Raw genomic sequence first — 19,976 nt, 5'->3', positions numbered from 1 at the left:
TAGTGACACCAATACAGAGTTCTTACAAAGGAAAGTATTACTTTAAAAATGTCATAGGACATCATTACAGTTAAACAGTTGATGTCAGTATCATAATCTGGTTCTCTCATATATGCCTAACTGAACTTAATTTAACAACGGAAAAAATCAGTTGTGTCTGTTCATTTAAGACTGTTTCATATCTTTACCGATGTCAAGTTTTTTTTTTCAGTAACAGTGTGTACAACGCCACTATGAACACCAACATGCTGGTAACGGTAGCTGAAAGATGGCCCTCCTGGAAATATTTGAGATCAATAAACTTGTGACTTAGATTGCTAACGTAATGTTAAGGGAAAAGACATAATTTCTTTTTTCCTCTCTGTTAATTTAAGTTTCATTTTAAGTGTATGTGAGAGAAGCAATACTAAAGTCAACATTATTGTTCGTGTTTTTAAATGCCATTATTTCCTTTGCAATTTTTAAAATGTAATTCTCTTTCTTTGTAAGAGCAATGTAGGTATATCTTTAAAATCTGTGTAATCCGAAAGTACTTTGATCTGTGTTGTAATGTTAAGTTGCCACTTGATGCCGGAAACAGAAATAATATTGTAGAATGTAAAGGAAGAGTTCCCTTATATCTCATTGTTATCATTTTCTGCCAGGCACTGACTAAGTATTCAGTTACTACCCTTTTTAAGCAGTTGTCACTACGCTTATGGTTTCAACAGCAGTGCAGAAAAATAGATTAATGTATCAGAATACATTTTTCAAAGAGAGAGGCCCGTCGGAGATAATGTTTTTCTTTTTTTTTATTTCTTTTTTTTTTTTTTTTTTTTTTTTTTTACGTATCATTGTCCATTTGGTTGAAACTTCGTGGAAGATCAAGTTTATTGGAATTAGCCTTTAACTCAGGTCTCTGCTTCATACACACACATCAAAACAGTTTTGCATCATCCCGGTTCCCAGAACACCAGATGGTTCAAATGGCACTGAGCACTATGGGATTCAACATCTGTGGTCATAAGTCCCCTAGAACTATTTAAACCTAACTAACCTAAGGACATCACACACATCCATGCCCGAGGCAGGATTCGAACCTGCGACCGTAGCAGTCGCGCGGTTCCTGACTGAGCGCCTAGAACCTCTAGACCACCGCGGCCGGCCAGAACACCAGAATATAGACGTTGACTGTGGATATTGTATCACAGACACAGTCCCTTTGACTGTTCAGAGCTGCTGCTAAAGCCCCCAAAAGATGTAAACTACCATGCACTAGCAGCGCATATTAGACGGATCAGAACTAGTCATTCCTCAGGAAGAAGGTAAACGGCTCGTATTGTCTGTAGTTCAACTATGCCTAGACGGTCAATACCGCGGTTCGATTGCGCCCGCATTGTACGTTGTGCCAGGAAGGGCTCTCAATAAGGGGAGTGTCCAGGCGTCTCGGAGTGAACCAAAGCGATGTTGTTCCGACATGGAGGAGATACAGAGAGACAGGAACTGTCGATGACATTCCTCGCTCAGGCCGCCCAAGGGCTACTACTACAGTGGATGACCGCTACCTACGGATTATGGCTCGGAGGAACACTTATCGCAACACCACCATGTTGAATAATGCTTTTCTTGCAACCACAGCCGGCCGTTGTGCCCGAGCGGTTCTCGACGCTTCAGTCCGGAACCGCGCAGCTGCTACGCCCGCAGGTTCGAATCCTGCCTCGGGCATGGGTGTGTGTGATGTCCTTAGCTTAGTTAGATTTAAGTAGTTCTAAGTCTAGGGGACTGATGACCTCAGATGTTGTCCCATAGTGCCTAGAGCCATTTGAACCACAGGACGTCGTGTTACGGCTCAAACTGTGCGCAATAGGTTACATGATGCGCAACTTCACTCCCGACGTCCATGCATCTTTGCAACCACGACACCATACAGCGCGGTACAGATGGGCCCAACAATATGCCATATGAATAAAAATCTCTCGGTGTACATGCCGCGTCAATTCAGGATAAAACTCCAAGCTTTCGTCCACTACCTCCATGGTCGTCGTCAGGGCTAAAACTGACTGTCGTGAACTAGCGAGGTTCCCACTTTCATATGCAAAGGACGGCTTCTGATTGGCTGGAATACGTCATAGCAACAGCGATATGGCGCGTAGTGAAGTGGTGCCCTCTACTTCCATAGATGTAGTTTCTATCCCGCGTTGCTTGTAGCGCCATCCCTTGAATCAGGAGGTCATGTGCGGGAAGTTTTTCTCTGCGATTTTTCTTTATCCAAGTGTTGCTAAGTGCATAGCCGTTGTCTCTGTTAAAGTTATTATCGCTAAGTCTAATTTCGATTGCTTCCCGGATCACAGAGTCCCAGTAATTCGATGCGTGGGCTATTACTCTGGTTTCTTCAAATAAAATCTTATGCTTGTTAAGCAGGCTATGTTCAGCCACCGCTGATTTTTCCAAATACCTGTATTTCAGGTGGCGCTGGTGCTCTATGCAGCGATCGGCAACGGTTCTTACAGACTGGCCCACGCAATTCTTGCCGCATTCGCAAGGAATAGTATAAATTCCCGGCACTCTTAAGCCGAGACTATCTTTGACTGGTATCAACATTTCCTTAATTTTACTAGGTGGTCGGAAAACTGGTTTTATTCCTTGCCTCTTTAGGACTCTGCCGATCTTGCTTGTTGTAGCACCGCAAAAAGGAAGCCGCGCTATTTGTTGGTCCTCTTCTTGTATATGGCCGGCATCGTGTCTTACTTTCTTGGACAATACTGATTTAATTTCACCGGCAGAATAACCATTCCTCTTGAAAACAGTAGTCAAATGGTTAATCTCGGGACCGAGGTGGTCCTTGTCGGAAATAGTCCTGCCTCTGTGTACTATTCAGCATAGCTCTCTTCTGAGACGGATGATGGAAGCTGATTTAAGTCTGTATGGGTTGGCTTCCTGTACACAGAGTGGCCCAGTCGTCCATCCGGCTTTCGCTCCACCAACACATCTAAAAAAGGTAACTTCCCTTCCTTCATTACCTCCAATGTAAATTTTATGTTTGGATGTACATCATTTAAATGTTCGACGAACTGCTGCAGCGTGTCGCTGCCGTGTGGCCATATGCCATATGGACCGCTCAGGATTGACATCACGTTCTCTTCGCCGATGAATGTCGCATATGCCTTCAACCAGACAATCGTTGGGGCCTTAGACACACTGTCCAGCGAGTGCAGCAAGATGGAGGTTCCTGCTGTTTTGGGGTGGCATTATGTGGGCCGACGTAGGCCACTGGTGGTCATGGAAGGTGCCGTAACGGCTGTACGATACGTGAATGCCATCCTCCGACCGATAGTGCAACCATATCGGCAGCATCTTGTGAAAGACTTCCTTCAGGATAACGACATCACTCGACTACAGTGGCGAGTATGTTCTCCAGACATGAACCCTATCGAATATGCCTGGGATAGATTGAAAATAGCTGTTTATGAACGACGTGACCCACCAACCACTCTGAGGGATCTACGCCGAATCGTTGTTGAGGAGTGGGACAATCTGGACCAACAGTGCCTTGATGAAATGGTGGATAGTATGCCACGACGAATACAGGCATGCATCAATGCAAGAGGATGTGCTACTGGGTATTAGAGGTACCAGTGTGTACAGCAAACTGGACCACCACCTCTGAAGCTCTCGCTCTATGGTGGTACAACATGCAATGTGTGGATTTTCATGAGCAATAAAATGGGCGTAAATAATGTTTATGTTGATCTCTATTCCAAGTTTCTGTGCAGGTTCCGTAACTCTCGGAACCGAGGTGACGAAAAACTTTTTTTGATGTGTGTAATTACTAGTTCAGTATTAGCGTCGCCCGGGGACGTATTTTTTCCAGTCTTCTGTTAGATTATTACCTCCTTTTCCCTCTATCCATCTTCTCATTTCCTCACTCTATCTCTTCTTCCCCTTTATCTCTATGTTTATCCTTTCCCGTCTCATCCTCCTTGCCTTCCTCCTCCTCACCCTGTCCACGTTCTTCTCCCTCCTATTTGTGTCTCCTGCTTCCCCCTATCTACGCTTATCCTCCTCCGCACCTGCTCTCTCCATCACAAGTCATCACCCCCACCCAAGTAACAGACTGGTGGTTCTTGCCTCCACTGGATTTCTTTCCAGACAGTTAGTAATACGTGCAACAAGTTTGATTGGGGCTTAGGAGGAGCTTTTTACCCGCGGCTATGGTTCAAATGGCTCTGAGCACTATGGGACTTAACATCTGAGGTCATCAGTTCCCTAGAACTTAGAACTACTTAAACCTAACTAACCTAAGGACATCACACACATCCATGCCCGAGGCAGGATTCGAACCTGCGACCGTAGCGGTCGTGCGGTTCCAGACTGTAGCGCCTTTAACCGCTCGGCCACTCCGGCCGGCAGCACTCAACACTTCATACGAGTAAAGAGCTAGTTGTGTTTCACAAGAACGATGTTTTCTAAATGCGTGTTGACTGTGTGTCCATAAGCGATAAACTTTTCGCCTTGCATCATTTTGTGGGGGCTGTTAGCGAGAAAAAGTTTCGTAAAGGTTTGAAATTGTATGTAAAGCTTGTTGCAAGTCACAAAGCGCTCTCATTTTTAGGTACTGGATGAATAAAAGCTGGGCACTCGCTCGTCGTACTGCACTTGTTTTTCACCGCCACCGCCACCCTCAACTCTTTGGAGATACGTGGTTATTACAGACGCAGCGGTTGTTGCCTTACATTAAGTGATGTGTGTACCACGTTTGGTTGAAACCGGTCCAGTGGTTTAGGATGAGATGTGGAACTTACATATACCCAGTTTTGTAATATGTGTGGATTATGAGTACTCTTCCGTTTCAGGCGACTGAACACTCCGCAAGACGTGTACTATGCTCGTCCATCTCTGTCATTATACTAATAATGTATGGAAATGTCAAGGGTTTAGGTTCGAGTACGGTTTCGAAACACAGTTTTAACTTGATGTTCCGTCACTCCCTGCTCGTATATCGTAGAGCGAATCCATTGTGACAGAAGTGAGAAGCCAGATCCTACAGAGGCACTTACTTTAGTTCAAAATGGGTCCACTACTCAGGAACACTCATCTTCAATAATTTGCCAGCAAACATAAAAAATTTAGTTACAAATAAAGATCAGTTTAAAAGGAGCCTGAAAGACTTACTAGTGGCCAACTCCATCTACTCCATTGACGAATTTTTTAATAGAAACAAATGATGTATATATTCATACTATTAGTATTGTTATTTCAGCTTAAAAAATATATATTGACATGTTCCACATCCACGAAGATCTCCTCAGCACGGATCTATGGTACGACAAACTAATCTAATCTAATCACTGGCCTCCTATTGGGCACAAACGGCGAACGAATCCGACCAAACTAGTTTATGTTTTCCTCAGTTTCGCAGTCTGCCGGCTGACGTCGCTTGTGAGGGCACACGTCCACAGAAGCGAGTGCCTCAATTTCAGTGAACAAGACTGTGGTGGAAACGGGATGAAGTGAGGAAGAAAGGAGTGCGCGGTTGGGCATAATGTTCCGTGGGGCGGCTTGAACCTACCGATACTGCACCTTAATTTTGAGCGGGACGTAATAATGTTGTGGCGTGTGATGTTATACGTTCGAAAACAGAGATAAAACGTAACACTCCAAACATATTTTGTTCCTATATTAATTTTAGGACTATAGGCTGCGGTTGAAGATTGATCTGTAGCTAAGGCTGGAAGCTGACACTTTCGTATGAATCGGCAAAGTCAGAGTATGATGCCGCGAGAATAACTGTCTGAGCTATAAATAATCTACACATATTATAAAACTGGGTCTAGGTACGTGTGTGTTTGTGTTTGTGTGTGTGTGTGTGTGTGTGTGTGTGTTTTCCACATCTTCTCCTAAAGCACTACACCGTTTTCAACAAAATTCGTACACATAGGCAACAATCGATGTGGGGCTAATAACCATCTACCTATCATAGTGCAGAAGATATGACGTCAGGAACAATGAGATGCGTGGAAAACTGCCACATTGTCTATGGCGTTCACATTTATTACTTCTTTGCTTCTAACTTCATTCGCATCACACTTTGCAGAAAGTAGTCACATATACCGTTGAATGTACATACTCAAAAAAAAAAAAAAAAAAAATGCTGAGGTCTACGTTTGCTAGACTTACACTCTATTTAAACTAACTTAAGCTAACTTATGCTAAGAACAACACACTCACACCCATGCCCGAGGGAGGACTCGTACCTCCGGTAGGAGGGGCCGTGCAATCCGTGACATGGCACCTCAAACCAAACGGTCATTCCACGCGGCGAATGTAAATTACTTCATTGTATGACAGATAGATCAGGAAACAAGACGTCATAAACACTAAGATGCGTGAAAAACTGCCCAATAATGCATAACGTTTAAATTACCGTTTTGTTACTAACTCTATTCGCAACATATTTCGCAGACAGTCTCCATATATGCAGCTGAATGTACCTACACAAATGTATACCTGCCTAATATCGTGTGGGGCCCCAGCGAGCACGCAGAAGTGCCGCTACGTGACATGGCGTGGACTCGACGAATGTCTGAAGTAGTGCTCGAGGGGAGATACCATGAATCCTGCAGGGCTGTCCATAAATCCGCAAGAGTACAAGGGACTGGAGGTCTCTTCTGAACATCACGTTGCAAGGCATCCCAGATATGTTCAATAATGGAGTTTGATGGCCAGTGGAAGTGTTTAAACTCAGAGGAGTGTTCCTGGAGCCACTCTGTAGCAATTCTTGACATGTGGGGTGTCACATTGTCCTGCTGGAATTGTCCAAGTCCGCCGGAAAGCACAATGGACATGGATGGATGCAGGTGATCAGACCGGATGCTTACGTACTTGTCATCTATCAGAGTCATATCTAGACGTATCAAGGCTCCCATATCAATCCATCTGTACACGCCGCACACCATTACAGAGCCTCTACTAGCTTGAACAGTCCCCTGCTGACATGGGGGTCCATGGATTCATGAGATTGTCTCCATAGCCGTACAAGTCCAGCCGCTCGATACAATTTGAAACGAGGCTCGTCCGACCAGGCAACACGTTTCCAATCATCAACAGTCCAATGTCGGCGTTGACGGGCCCAGGCGAGACGTAATGTCTTGTGTCGTGCAGTCATCAAGGGTACACGCGTGGGCCTTCGGATTCGAAAGCTCATATCGATGATTTCTCGTTGAATGGCTCGCAGGCTGACACTTGTTGATGGCCCGCATTGAAATCTGCAGCAAATTTCGGAAAGGTGTATCTCTGTGACGGTGAACGAATCCGTTCAGTCTTCGTTTGTCCCGTCCTTGCAGGATCTTTTTCCGGCCGCAGCGATGTCGGAGATTTGATGTTTTACCGGATTCCTGATATTCACACCACACTTGTGAAATGGTCGCACGAGAAAATCCCGGCTTCACCACTACCTTGAAGGTGATGTGTCGCACCACTCATGCGCCGACTATAACACCACGTTCAAACTCAATTAAATCTTGATAACCTACTATTGTAGCAACAGTAACCAATCTAACAATTGCGCCAGACGTTTACGTATCTCTGTATTTGAATACGAGTGCCTACACCAGCTTCTTTGGCGCTTCAGTGTATTATTGCAAGACACACAATTCAAGAGATGTGACGTCATAAACGCTGAGATACTTGAAAAAATATTGCATAATGTATGAAGTTTTAACACGTTTATTCTTCACTGCTAAGGCACTCCTACAGTCGACTCAAATTAAGGAAATCCTTGGCACGTGGCAGTAGTGTTGACAGGATTCAACTGCGAAGCGCAAACGTTTGTAAGCGAAAACAAATGCCGGCTATAGAGATTCGAACAGGGATTGTCACACAGACGTTTAAAAAATCGCGTTGTAGATATGGGAAGCAGCTGCATCCAGCCTACAGAAACTGTCCCGTATCATCTCACATCGAGTCTACTGCAGGCGTACCGTTAATGTTTCGTTTGCAATAGAAAACTGGCTGGTTGAATACACAGACAATGCCGGGTTTATCTCTAATTATCAATAAATTATTGGGTTATCGATTTCGGAACTACCGGGGTCTTCAGATGCAGCTACTCACATTATCATTTCTTTTTTTTTTTTTTTACATCACAGGAGAACGTATATGTATTAACAGTATTACTCGTAGACTATATGATCGTGAGATCAGATTAATGTTCTTATGCTCGGTAAAGCTGTACGTGAAATTATTCATACACATGTGAAAAGCACTAATATAGTGATATTTGCTAACTTCTGCATGTTAAGTGTCACCATACAACGCCAGTAAACAGTTTACATTTGAATTACAGACATTTTATAGTGAGCGTGTAATATCATTCTCGACTATCATTACCCACGTACAGCTTTAAAAACAAAGTCATCGCTGTCATCACAAGGTCATCACACTTCGTTCTTAACGCCATAAATCGTTGATAATGATAGTGTGATATAAACCTTTCCAATGCAAACTTTCTCAGTTCAGATCTAAACTGTATGCCAACATTATATGACGACACTTAACATACGTAAGGCAGAAAGTATTATTGTATTAATTAAAACACGAAGCTATTTCAGGCATTGACTGCGAAGGGGCGTTGACTGAAATCAATTGAGAAAATTGAAAATTTGTGCCTGACATTAGTAGGAGACCAGGGTTCAAATCCAGGTCCATATGTTGTATTAATATTTTGCGCATGACTATCAGTAACTGAGATTTCACGTACAGTTTGACCGAGAGTAAGAACATCATCTGATCTCACGACTAATAGTGACACGTCTTCTGTGAGTATTGCTGTCATTTTGCATATACACTGCTGTAATGTAATTTTGTAAAATATTTTTTTAAATGGAACAGGTGAATCTGAAGACAGGGCGGCAGTCCCGAAACCGACACTAAAAAAGAATTGAAAACCATCCCGGAAGCCAGAGGCAAATTTTTTTATAGCTAGCTTAACACCCGTTGCTTCACTCGCGTAGACTGCATAGTCTGCAGATATTTTTTGTTTTTTCTTGAATCGAATTTGTACACTGTTATGCCTATTGCTCTCGTGAAAATCTTCACATCGTGCCGAAAGTGTATCTAAGCTGCAGACAGTGTATCAGAATTTAAGAAAAATGTTAGTGACTGCCAGTCCTTAGATACCTGAAGCGTTCCAACAGGTTTTAATATAGAGAGTTAAAAAAAAGAGACAAATCGGATAAGTGTTTCTATGGTTGTTACCACCAGTCCTACACCAAGTGCCAAAATCTCTCATTTCAAACGGATATTATTGTACACGGAATCGCTTTTAGATGTGGTACACTATGTGACGCATCCGGGCACCTGGCTGAAAATGACTTACAAGTTCGTGGCGCCCTCCATCGGTAATGTTGGAATTCATTATGGTGTTGGCCCACCCTTAGCCTTGATGACAGCTTTCACTCTGGCAGGCATACGTTCAATCAGTTGCTCGAAGGTTTCTTGGGGAATGGCAGCCCATTCTTCAAGGAGTGCTGCGCTGAAGAGAGGTCCATTACATGGATGTTATTGTCGTGTAACCACTCCGCCACAGGCCGTGCATTATGAATACAATCGCCAATCCAGAATTCTTCCTCAACAGTGGGAAGCAAGAAGGTGCTTAAAACATCAGTATATGCCTGTGCTGTCATACTGACACGCAAAACAACGAGGGGTGCAAGCCCCCTCATGAAAAACACGACCACACCGTAACACCACCGCCTCGACCATGATGGTTCAAATGGCTCTGAGCACTATGTGACTTAACATCTATGGTCATCAGTCCCCTAGAACTTAGAACTACTTAAACCTAACTAACCTAAGGACATCACACAACACCCAGTCATCACGAGGCAGAGCCTCGACCATGAAATCCAAGTTTTCCCACCTCTCGCCTAACTTTCATAGTACCTGCAGTGGATCTTGATGCAGTTTGGAATTTCTGTCTGATGGTCTGGATAGATGTCTGCCTATTAAACGTTACGACCCTCTACAACTGTCGGCTGTCTCTGTCAGTCAACAGATGAGGTCGGCCTATATGCTTTTGTGCTGTACGTCTCCCTTCACGTTTCCACTTCACTATCACATGAGAAACAGTGGCCCTAGGGATGTTTAGGAGTGTGGAAATGTCACGCACAGACGTATGACACAAGTGACAACCAATGACCTGACCACGTTCAAAGTCCGTGAGCATTCTGCTCTCTCACAACTTCTAATGACTGCTGAGGTCGCTGATATGGAGTACCTGGCTGCAGGGGGCAGCACAATGCACTTAATATGAAAAACGTATGTCTTTGGGTGTGTTCGAATACTTTTGATCACATAGTGTATCTACACACAGTGGTATCTATATATTGTCACCGTAATGATTTGTCTACGTAGCAGTTACAACAAAAATAATTGTATAAACATACATTAAGCCACTTTAGCTCATAAACTACAACACCTTCTAAACTTTTGGCGCCGGGCGGGGTAGCCGTGCGGTCTATGGCGCCTTGCCACGGTCCGCGCTGCTGCCCCCGTCGGAGGTTCTAGTCCTCCCTCGGACATGGATGTATGTGTGTCGTCCTTAGCGTAAGTTAGTTTAAGTTAGATTAAGTAGTGTGGAAGCCTAGGGGCCGATGACCTTATCAGTTTGGCCCCATAGGAACTTCCCACAAATTTCCAAAACAAAAACTTTTCACGCTAATTATTGCCATAAAAGCATGGTCTCTTCTAAACGTATTTCTGATCAAAAAACGATTCTGGTAGCTAGAGTCGGAGGTTTTTGTTAATCCTGCCTTTTGATCTCTAATGATGATGTTTCCATACATAACTTTCATCCCTTACACATATTTCTTTATTTTTAGTCGAGAAGTCAAATACTAATTTTCATAGATTTAGCTTTGTAAATGATTTAACATAACGAAATATTTTCATAAAAATTTTCATCGCCTATTTCATGTTCCCAAAGAATCTTTAACCTCCTATTTCACCCTGTTAGTGGTGGAATTTCGAATCATGCGTAATTTCTTTTAATTTCTAACGGAGGAGCCAAATACAAATTTTCATAGATTTAGCTTCAAAAATGCTTGCATAATGAAATACTTTCATAGAACTTTTCATCCCCTAACCCACTCCCCAAGGCTTCAATTTCCAGGAACACAGAAAAAAGTTTTTTATTTCCAAGTGAGAAGTCATAGCAATTTTCATAGATGTAGCTTTAAAAATGCTTTAGTAGTTCTTTAGTAATTATTTATTTTCAAAAAACTTTCACCCACTACTCACCCTGTTAGAAGCTGAATTTAAAAAAAATGCTGGAACACACATTGTTTTAGTTCTGACCGAGATACCAAATATCAATTTTCGTAGTTACAGCTTCAAAATTGCCTGCATAGTGATATAGCTATAACCAACCTTTCATCCCTTATTTCGCCCTCTTAGGAGTGAAATTTCGAAAAATCCCTTCTTAAACGATACGAAACCTACAGTGGAAGATCGAAACCGTCCCCAGGTTTCAAGTTTCTGTCCCTAGCCGCTTGGTCTGGGCGATGATGAGTCAGGTAAGACACTTCCTTTTATACATATACGGTACGTATGTAGAGGTTTCTACTCAGCACTCAACTGCGTCCCGCCTTTCATCACGATGGAAAGTTTTAAAAACAGTAACCCCTGTTATTGCACGCATTTTATGCATATTGAATATCGATGAGTGGTTTATATTCGTCGTGGGTTAGTATAGACGTGTTGTATCCGTAGGTTCGATACTTTCGCTCAAGATTAAGTTGACAGCTGACTTGGTGATTTAGCGAATCTAACCAATCTAGTGTCATGAGAATATCTGTAATTCTGGTTATGGTGCGTATTTTACGCGTATTGGATTTCGATGGTCTAGCGTCCCTTTTTTCGTATTAACATATATATTATGTAATATAAATGTCATAGGATAGTAATCAATGTAATAAACCCAAAGCGATAACGGACAAGCATAGTACATGTATCTAAACCACGAAAATGAGTTTTGATTTTGGTCTATAAAACGGATAACATTATCAGTGTTGACGTCTCTCCGACTCTGACTGTAAAGCTGATTAGACTCTTGTATTGTCTCGCGTGTCATCCTTTGTGTAAGTGATTAACATTGTTGAAATAATATTTCTTTTTAAATATGTGTCGCGTTACTGATCTAAAGTTACCCTCCCTCAGTGCAATAATTTTCATAAACGGCATCAATTCATAATTCATAATAAGTCATTAGTCAGCACTATTTTGCTCCAATTTCACATTATTAGTACGTACGAAATAGTACCTGCCATATTTTGTAAAAGAAGTCCGCCTGCCTTTCAGTTTAAATTAATTTCCAGAGAATATCATTTTGTTATCGTGTGTGTACGCAATTTCAAAACGTACCGATTTCAAACATATGGTGAGCCTAGCTACGAATATGAATATTCACTGAAAAATCTCAAGTAAATAAAGTCTTTATTAAAATAATCGAAAGGTTGAGCAGGCCATTGCACATCGGCTTGTAGCAAAAACAGAGAGGAAAATCTTTCTTTTTTTTTCATTTGTTGTTGGCTAACCGCCTCAATGCGAATTTCAATTAGAAAAGGGTTGTAGTATATGAGCCATACAACAGAGTGGGTGGCGTATGTCCATCATTTAAGGACGTCATAGATTAATGCAGAATGGGGGCATTGGTAGATTCAGTATTTCCAATGTAGATTAGGTTGGAATGTGACAGCTTGGTGGTGATTTGAAGTCACCAACAAATGTGACGACATGAGCGTAACTGCAGTTCTAATTGTTGTTGTTGTTGTTGTTGTTGTTGTTGTGGTCTTCAGTCCTGAGACTGGTTTGATGCAGCTCTCCATGCTACTCTATCCTGTGCAAGCCGCTTCATCTCCCAGTACCTACTGCAGCCTACATCCTTCATCTCTTGGTCTCCCTCTACGATTTTTACCCTCCACGCTGCCCTCCAGTACTAAATTGGTGATCCCTCGATGCCTCAGAACATGTCCTACCAACCGATCCCTTCTTCTAGTCAAGTTGTGCCACAAACTCCTCTTCTCCCCAATTCTATTCAATACCTCCTCATTAGTTATATGATCTACCCATCTAATCTTCAGCATTCTTCTGTAGCACCACATTTCGAAAGCTTATATTCTCTTCTTGTCTGAACTATTTATCGTCCACGTTTCACTTCCATACATGGCTACACTCCATACAAATACTTTCAGAAACGACTTCCTGACACTTAAATCAATACTCGATGTTGACAAATTTCTCTTCTTCAGAAACGCTTTCCTTGCCGTTGCCAGTCTACATTTTATGTCCTCTCTACTTCGACCATCATCAATTATTTTGCTCCCCAAATAGCAAAACTCCTTTACTACTTTAAGTGTCTCATTTCCTAATCTAATTCCCTCAGCATCACCCGACTTAATTCGACTACATTCCATTATCCTCGTTTTGCTTTTGTTGATGTTCCTCTTGTACCCTCCTTTCAAGACACTGTCCATTCCGTTCAACTGCTCTTCCAAGTCCTTTGCTGTCTCTGCCAGAATTACAATGTCATCGGCGAACCTCAAAGTTTTTATTTGTTCTCCATGGATTTTAATACCTACTTCAAACTTTTCTTTCGTTTCCTTTACTGCTTGCTCTATATACAGATTGAATAGCAACGGGGAGAGGCTACAACCCTGTGTCACTCCCTTCCCAACCACTGCTTGCCTTTCATGTCCCTCGACATTCTAATTACGGCGAGTATTCTACGCGTGTTTGATTTAAATGGGTGGTTTCCACGTGCTGTTTTCGGGACGTCATGGATCAAAGCAGATGGGTAGCATTGGTACTTTCAATATTCCCACTATAATTCGCCAGGGCATAATTGATTTCTATGGGTGGCCTACGACTGCCGTTTTGAGAACTTAGGGCTCGCCGCAGACTGGTGGTTTCGGTACGTTCAATACATGTGCCACGTGTACTCACGGCGTAGGCGGGCAGCATGAGGCGCGATGAGCCGAACAGGAAGATGGTGAAGACGCGCAGCGACGCCCTCCAGCAGCTGGGCGTCCACGGGTGGACGATGTGGCGGCAGTCGCGGCTGGCCAGCAGCTCCAGCATCGGCTTGCTGGCGGCCACCATCGTGCGCGGACTGCTGTGCTAGGCGCGCACCATGAGCTCGGGGCGGCACCGGCGCTACGTGACGAGCGCGCAGCGGCGGCGACGCGGGGGCCACGCTTCGGCTGCGGCCGACTCATGACCGGCCGGAGAGACGGCGACGCCGGGCGGAAAGCTGAGGAGTGCGCTTCCGCTCACACGGCCGCTGACGCAGGCGGTGCGACACCTGACGCGGCGTTGTGCGGCCGTAGCCGGCGACTTCCGTGCTCGTCTCCCCACGCTGCTGCTTGCAGAAGTGGTAGCTTGCAGTTCCTGATCGTGAAATGGCGGACCATGCCACTGGCTACAATCGCAAACTTGTCCACGGTGCCCTTTGGAGCGAGGGCGTACGATATGTAGTGGTTAATAAAAAAGAAAAAGAGAAGAGATGTAGTGGCTAATAAAAAAGACAAAGAGAAGAGAAGAAAAGGAAAGATTGAAAATGTGGGACGAAATGGTGAATAAAAAGGGGGTTTTAAAATCGTTAATGAGCGTGAAAAAGGGAAAGAATGAAATGCAAATCGGACTTCGTATTACAGAAAAGTTATCGGACTTCGTGATTCGGAAAAGCTATTGTTGGGGTGGTCCTTGTGGCGTTTCTGAGCAAAAGTCAAACCAATTTCCACTACAAAAATTATTTGAAAGAGAACAGAGAATAACAAAATGTGATTAACAGGGGGAAATGGCATAGATAAGAGTCCGTCCTTTACCATGTTAACATGGCTTCTCTCGTGCGGCGTCCAGGTCTTGTTATCCAAAAATCTCCTGCTTCGTTTCTGCGTGAAAAGTCGTAGCTGCACCGAAATTTTGCAATAAATTTCATTGTCCAGGAATTACTAAGGTACACAAATTAAAATCATCTTGGTGTTGAATGCAATGTAATTTACGTTGCTGCATCCATCCTCCAACTTCCACAATACGTCTGCACATCAATAAGTTCTTTCGTCTTCATCCGATCAAGTCTAGCTAATAAGTAAGTTAAGCTTCCGCTCTCAAAGACAAAAGCGGGTAGAAAACAAAAAGAGTTACAATTTTAGTACCTTCATTTTCTTATATATTTTCTCTGCCGTCGAGCACTCATACAGCTGCGACGGTATAATTTATATCTGAGGGAACGAGTGTAGCGGGCCAAATTCAAAGTCCCGCTACAGATACTGTCGATGTGAACCCTTCCATTGGCTAGGGATGTCGCTCGGTGACTTCTCAGCGTTATTCCGGTGGAGTAGGCTGTGTGTCTAAACCGTGTATCTTCCTCTCCTTTCTTGTCACATCGCCATCATGACTGCACTCACTACACGGATAGATAACACTCCTTCGGAATTTCTAAACTCATTGGCAGAAGTGGTAACAAAACGACTATTCACATTGGTGTGGCCGGCTGGAGTGGCTGAGCGGTTCTAGGCGCTACAGTCTGGAAACGCGCCACCGCTACGGTCGCAGGTTCGAATCCTGCCTCGGGCATGGATGTGTGTGATGTCCTTGGGTTAGTTAGGTTTAAGTAGTTCTAAGTTCTATGGGAACGGATGACCTCAGAAGTCAAGTCCCATAGTGCTCAGAGCCATTTGAACATTGATGTGTAGATTGGCGGTATACCAACAGACTTTCGGAAAAACATCATTCACACAGTTCCGAAGACAGCAAGAGCCGACAAGAGCGAGAATTTTCGCACAATCAGCTTAACAACTGGTGCATCAAAGTTGCTGATAAGAATAACACAAAGAAGAATGAAAAAGAAAATTGAGGAGTTGCTAAATGTCGACCAGTTTGGCTTTACGAAGAGTTCTGACGTTGCAGTTGATAATGGAAGCAAGACTAAAGAAAAACCAAGACACGTTCACCGGATCTGTCGACCTGGACAAACCGTTCAACAATCTCAAATCGTGCAAGATATTCTAAATTCTGAGACAAAAGGGGTAAGCTATAGGGAAAGATCGGTAAAATGCTTTTTTTATTCCAGTCTCTGATCACAATATGAATTCTTTAGACAATGACCGGTTTCAGTCTGTAATGACCATCCTCAGATGGGGTAATATATTATACAGTGTAATTTTAATGTGTCCTAGAATCTGTACAAAGTGACATACACTATTCTAGATTGTGGTGTTTCGTTCATCAACTCTCCAAGCTAGGCTCCCCTGCAGTTGGCAGGTCTGCTAACCTACTGACAAAATCTTAAGGTATGAGTTTGCTCTTTTCTACACAGAATTGATGATGATGTAAATTTTTTTAAAAAGATTCTCTTTTCTATGAGGCTACATTTCATGTCAGTGGAACAGTTAATAGTCATATAGTCATAACTGCAGAATTGGGGGGCGGGGGGACGCAGAGCATCCACATGAAGTTATTCAGCATCAGCGTGACTCTCCCAAAGTTAATGTCTGGAGCACTTTGATGGAGGATCGTGTGATTGGTCCTTTCATTTTTGTAGAACAACCAATAAACGGTTACGTTTACTGTGACATGTTGACAGAATACATCTTTCCCCCAATGGACGATATTGAGGCGTAAAAGGGGCTTGTGTTCTTGCAACAAGATGGCACCCCACCTCATTGCAGTAACCATGTGCGTGCGGCTCTTGACACTCGTTTTCTAGGAACGTGGAGAGGCAGGGATGGCCCAATACTTCGGCCACCACGAAGCCCAAACGTAGCCCCACCGGACTTTTTCTTTTGGGGCCACATACAAAATGTTGCGTACAGTGAAAAGATCAGAGACATCAAACATTTACGGGAAAGAATCGTCGAGGCGGTTGGGACAGTTACAACTGAAATGTTGGTGAATACGTGGCGAGAAGTGAAGTATCGAGTCGACGTGTGCAGAGCAACAAATGGATCCCACGTTGACGTCGACTAACATTAAACAAAACTTGAAGGAATCCTCTTTCAAGGTATATGCATACTGATGTAATTTTTCATTAATCACCACATTAAATTTATACGTAAAATTAGGGAGTTATTTTTCAAACACCCTGTAAGACTGAAAAACTAAGATCGATGTGCTCATATTATTAAGAGTGTAAGACAGGGGTTGAACGTTTGCCCCTACTATTCAGTCTGTACATTGAAGAAACAATGAAGGCAATATAAGGAAGATTCATGAGTGGGATTAAAATTCAGAGTGAAAGGATATCAATCATAACATTCACTGATGATCACAAAGTAGGTAAAGTTAGGGAATTCTGATAGCTAAGCAGCAAAATGACCCGTGACGGACAGAGCGAGCAAGACATAAAAAGCAGACTAGCGCTAGCAAAAAGGGGATTTTTGGTCAAGAGAAGTCTGCAGGTATCAAACATAGGTCTTAATTTGAGAAAGGACTTTCTGAGAATGTACGTTTGCAGCACAGCTTGACAGTGAGACATGGACTATGGGGAAACCAGAACACAAAATAATTGAAGCATTTGAGATGTGGGGCTACAGAAGGTACTAGTAAGGTAAGAAATGAGGAGGGTCTGTAGAATCGGCGAGGAAAGGAATATGTGGAAAACACTGTCAAGAAGAAGGAACAGCGTGATAGGACATCCGTTAAGACATCAGGTTGTAACTCTCATGGTATTAGAGGGGCCTGTGGATGGAAAGAACTGTAAAGGAAGACAGAGACTGGAATACATTTAGTAAATAATTGCTTATGAAGGCTGAAGTTGCTATTCTGAGATGAAAGTGTTGGCTCAAGAGTGAAATTCGTGGTGGGCCGCACCAAACCGGTCAGAAAATCGATGACTCAAAAAAAATAAAAAAAATATAAAAAAATTAAAGAGTAAATTGCGATACTAATCATAGGCGTATGCCAGTGCGACAAACGTCTTAAACAACATGACTAATACAAGGCTGTATCATTGGCATTATGTTGGAAGCTAAAGGTATAGGTAGTACTGGTTATGGAATTTTGTTACAGAGGGACAAGATAATTCGAATTACAACTCTCATGATCAATCACATAAAAATTAAATAAACTATACTTCAAAATAAAACAATGCGAGGTTTGTAAAAAACATAATTACAATGTAATGGACATCGAGACACACAGTAAGAACTCGAAAATTATCATCGACACACACGTCGCCCACTGTGGCTTCACCGGAGAAGACTTGCAACTCGGTCACCCATATTCCCCACGTGGGGCTCCCGGCCATCAATGCCATCGATCTTTTTTTTTTTTCATTTCAGTTCAACGAAAAGACGTTAACTACTTGTAGGGAAGAAACTAAATCGAGTACCGTGAAAATAGATCTACAGCCGTAGTCGAGACCATGATACACGGTACGAACTAAAAAAATATATTTATCAATAAATCTAAGATATAAATCGAAGCTAGTACCGGAAAATACACTTGAGCTGCAAAGTCGTGCTGAAAAGTAATGCTTCCGAGTTTTTTATAACAAAGTTCTTAAAGCTTTTTAAATAAAACAAACGTTATCATTCTCTATCTTCATTCTTCATGTTTACATATTTATTTCCCAACGTAATCACCCTGGCGACCATCATTTTTCTCCAAACGAGAGACCAGTTTCTTGATACCGTCAGTGTAGAATGTTTAACTTCGTTGACGGAGCCACAATCTCACTTCAGCTTGTAACGCTTCATGACTATCAAAGTGAAGTTCTCGAAGGCGTTCTTTAAGTTCGGAAACAGATTATAATCAGATGGGTCCAATGACTGATGATCGTTGACAGATAACCCAAGGCGTTGGGTTGTTACAGATGTCGCAGCGCTCGTGTGTGGTCTGACGTTGTAGTGCTGAGAGAGAAGCTGCTCCCTGTGTGGACGAACTCTTGCAGTCTGTACACCTCGGCGTAGTTACGTTACACACCGCCATGTCAAATGCTACAATTCGGAGCCCACTAGCAGGAGAAGGCTTCAACTTGCGTCAACGAAGAGCAAAACGCGGCCAAGTAATAAGCATAACATGTAATACCTCAACTAATACTGATAATAGAAAAAAATAGAGGCATTACTTTTCAGCATGTCATCGTATACAGGGTGAAGAAATAACGCGTCACTTGGGTGTCGGTATGACATTCCTCATCACAATTCAAGACAAAAGTGTGTCTAGCAAAACATAGTCCCGCCAATAAGCTTAACAGAAATGGGCTTTAAAAAACGAGTCTGTGGCATGGCTCTAACTGCGTGCAGCGTGACCAAGAATAGGTAGAATAAACGCAGTGCTCTGCCGGAGCTGTCCCATTAGCTCAGTGATACGAGGCTGCCGGCACGGTAGCTCAGCGTGTTTGGTCAGAGACTTAAGAGCCCACCCAACTGATCCATCCCGACGTTACGTACTTACCTGCTACTCGTCATAACGCCACGGTGTGGGTTAAGGGTATGGCATTGTCTTACTTTTTTAAGGAGAGCGTTTCAGGGTTGTTAGATTTCTGGCATTATTTAACGAGTAACTACACGATTTTCTGGTGCAAAGCGTCGTGTGGCACGCTCGTTGCGAATTACTTGGAGTCGTTGTTTACGTGCTCTCCAGACCATTGGGGTGTACCGGGTGTGAGAAGAGACTGAGATACTGCACATGATGGAGTGATGAGAGACCTCAACGGTAATTATAGGGTGTTTCACCCTCGCTGAACGAGAAGTCGCCCAGGACATTCCGCCGTCTGTCTGCTGAGGACAACCCCGGAAAGAAAACACAGAATAAGAAAGAATTACAAATAAAAACATAAGAACAAAATGAACAGCAAATAAAATATAATAAAGTATTTCAATCCTTCCTTTACCCTTTTTTTAATAAAATGTTCAGAGGCATATTTAATTTTTGTTCGTGGGCGGAGCCTGAAGTGGTGGCGTACGACCGTCCTAGTTAGCTTTAGGGTGAAAGTG

At 43.0% G+C, this 19,976-nt stretch overlaps 1 protein-coding gene across 1 annotated transcript in view; it reads right to left on the bottom strand.

Moving 5' to 3' along the window:
- LOC124772937 overlaps positions 1–14,225 on the bottom strand; it is a 191,599-nt gene extending 177,374 nt beyond the window's left edge. Inside the window, exon 1 of the mRNA XM_047249364.1 lies at positions 13,981–14,225. Coding sequence (XP_047105320.1) covers positions 13,981–14,136 — 156 coding nt within the window. The 5' untranslated portion in view covers positions 14,137–14,225. The remainder of the gene's footprint in view (positions 1–13,980) is intronic.
- Between the last annotated feature and the right edge of the window lie 5,751 nt (positions 14,226–19,976).

This window comes from Schistocerca piceifrons, chromosome 1 (genome assembly GCF_021461385.2).
Source record: "Schistocerca piceifrons isolate TAMUIC-IGC-003096 chromosome 1, iqSchPice1.1, whole genome shotgun sequence".
NCBI classification, from domain to species: domain Eukaryota; kingdom Metazoa; phylum Arthropoda; class Insecta; order Orthoptera; family Acrididae; genus Schistocerca; species Schistocerca piceifrons.
This window is presented reverse-complemented; position numbering and strand designations above follow the sequence as displayed.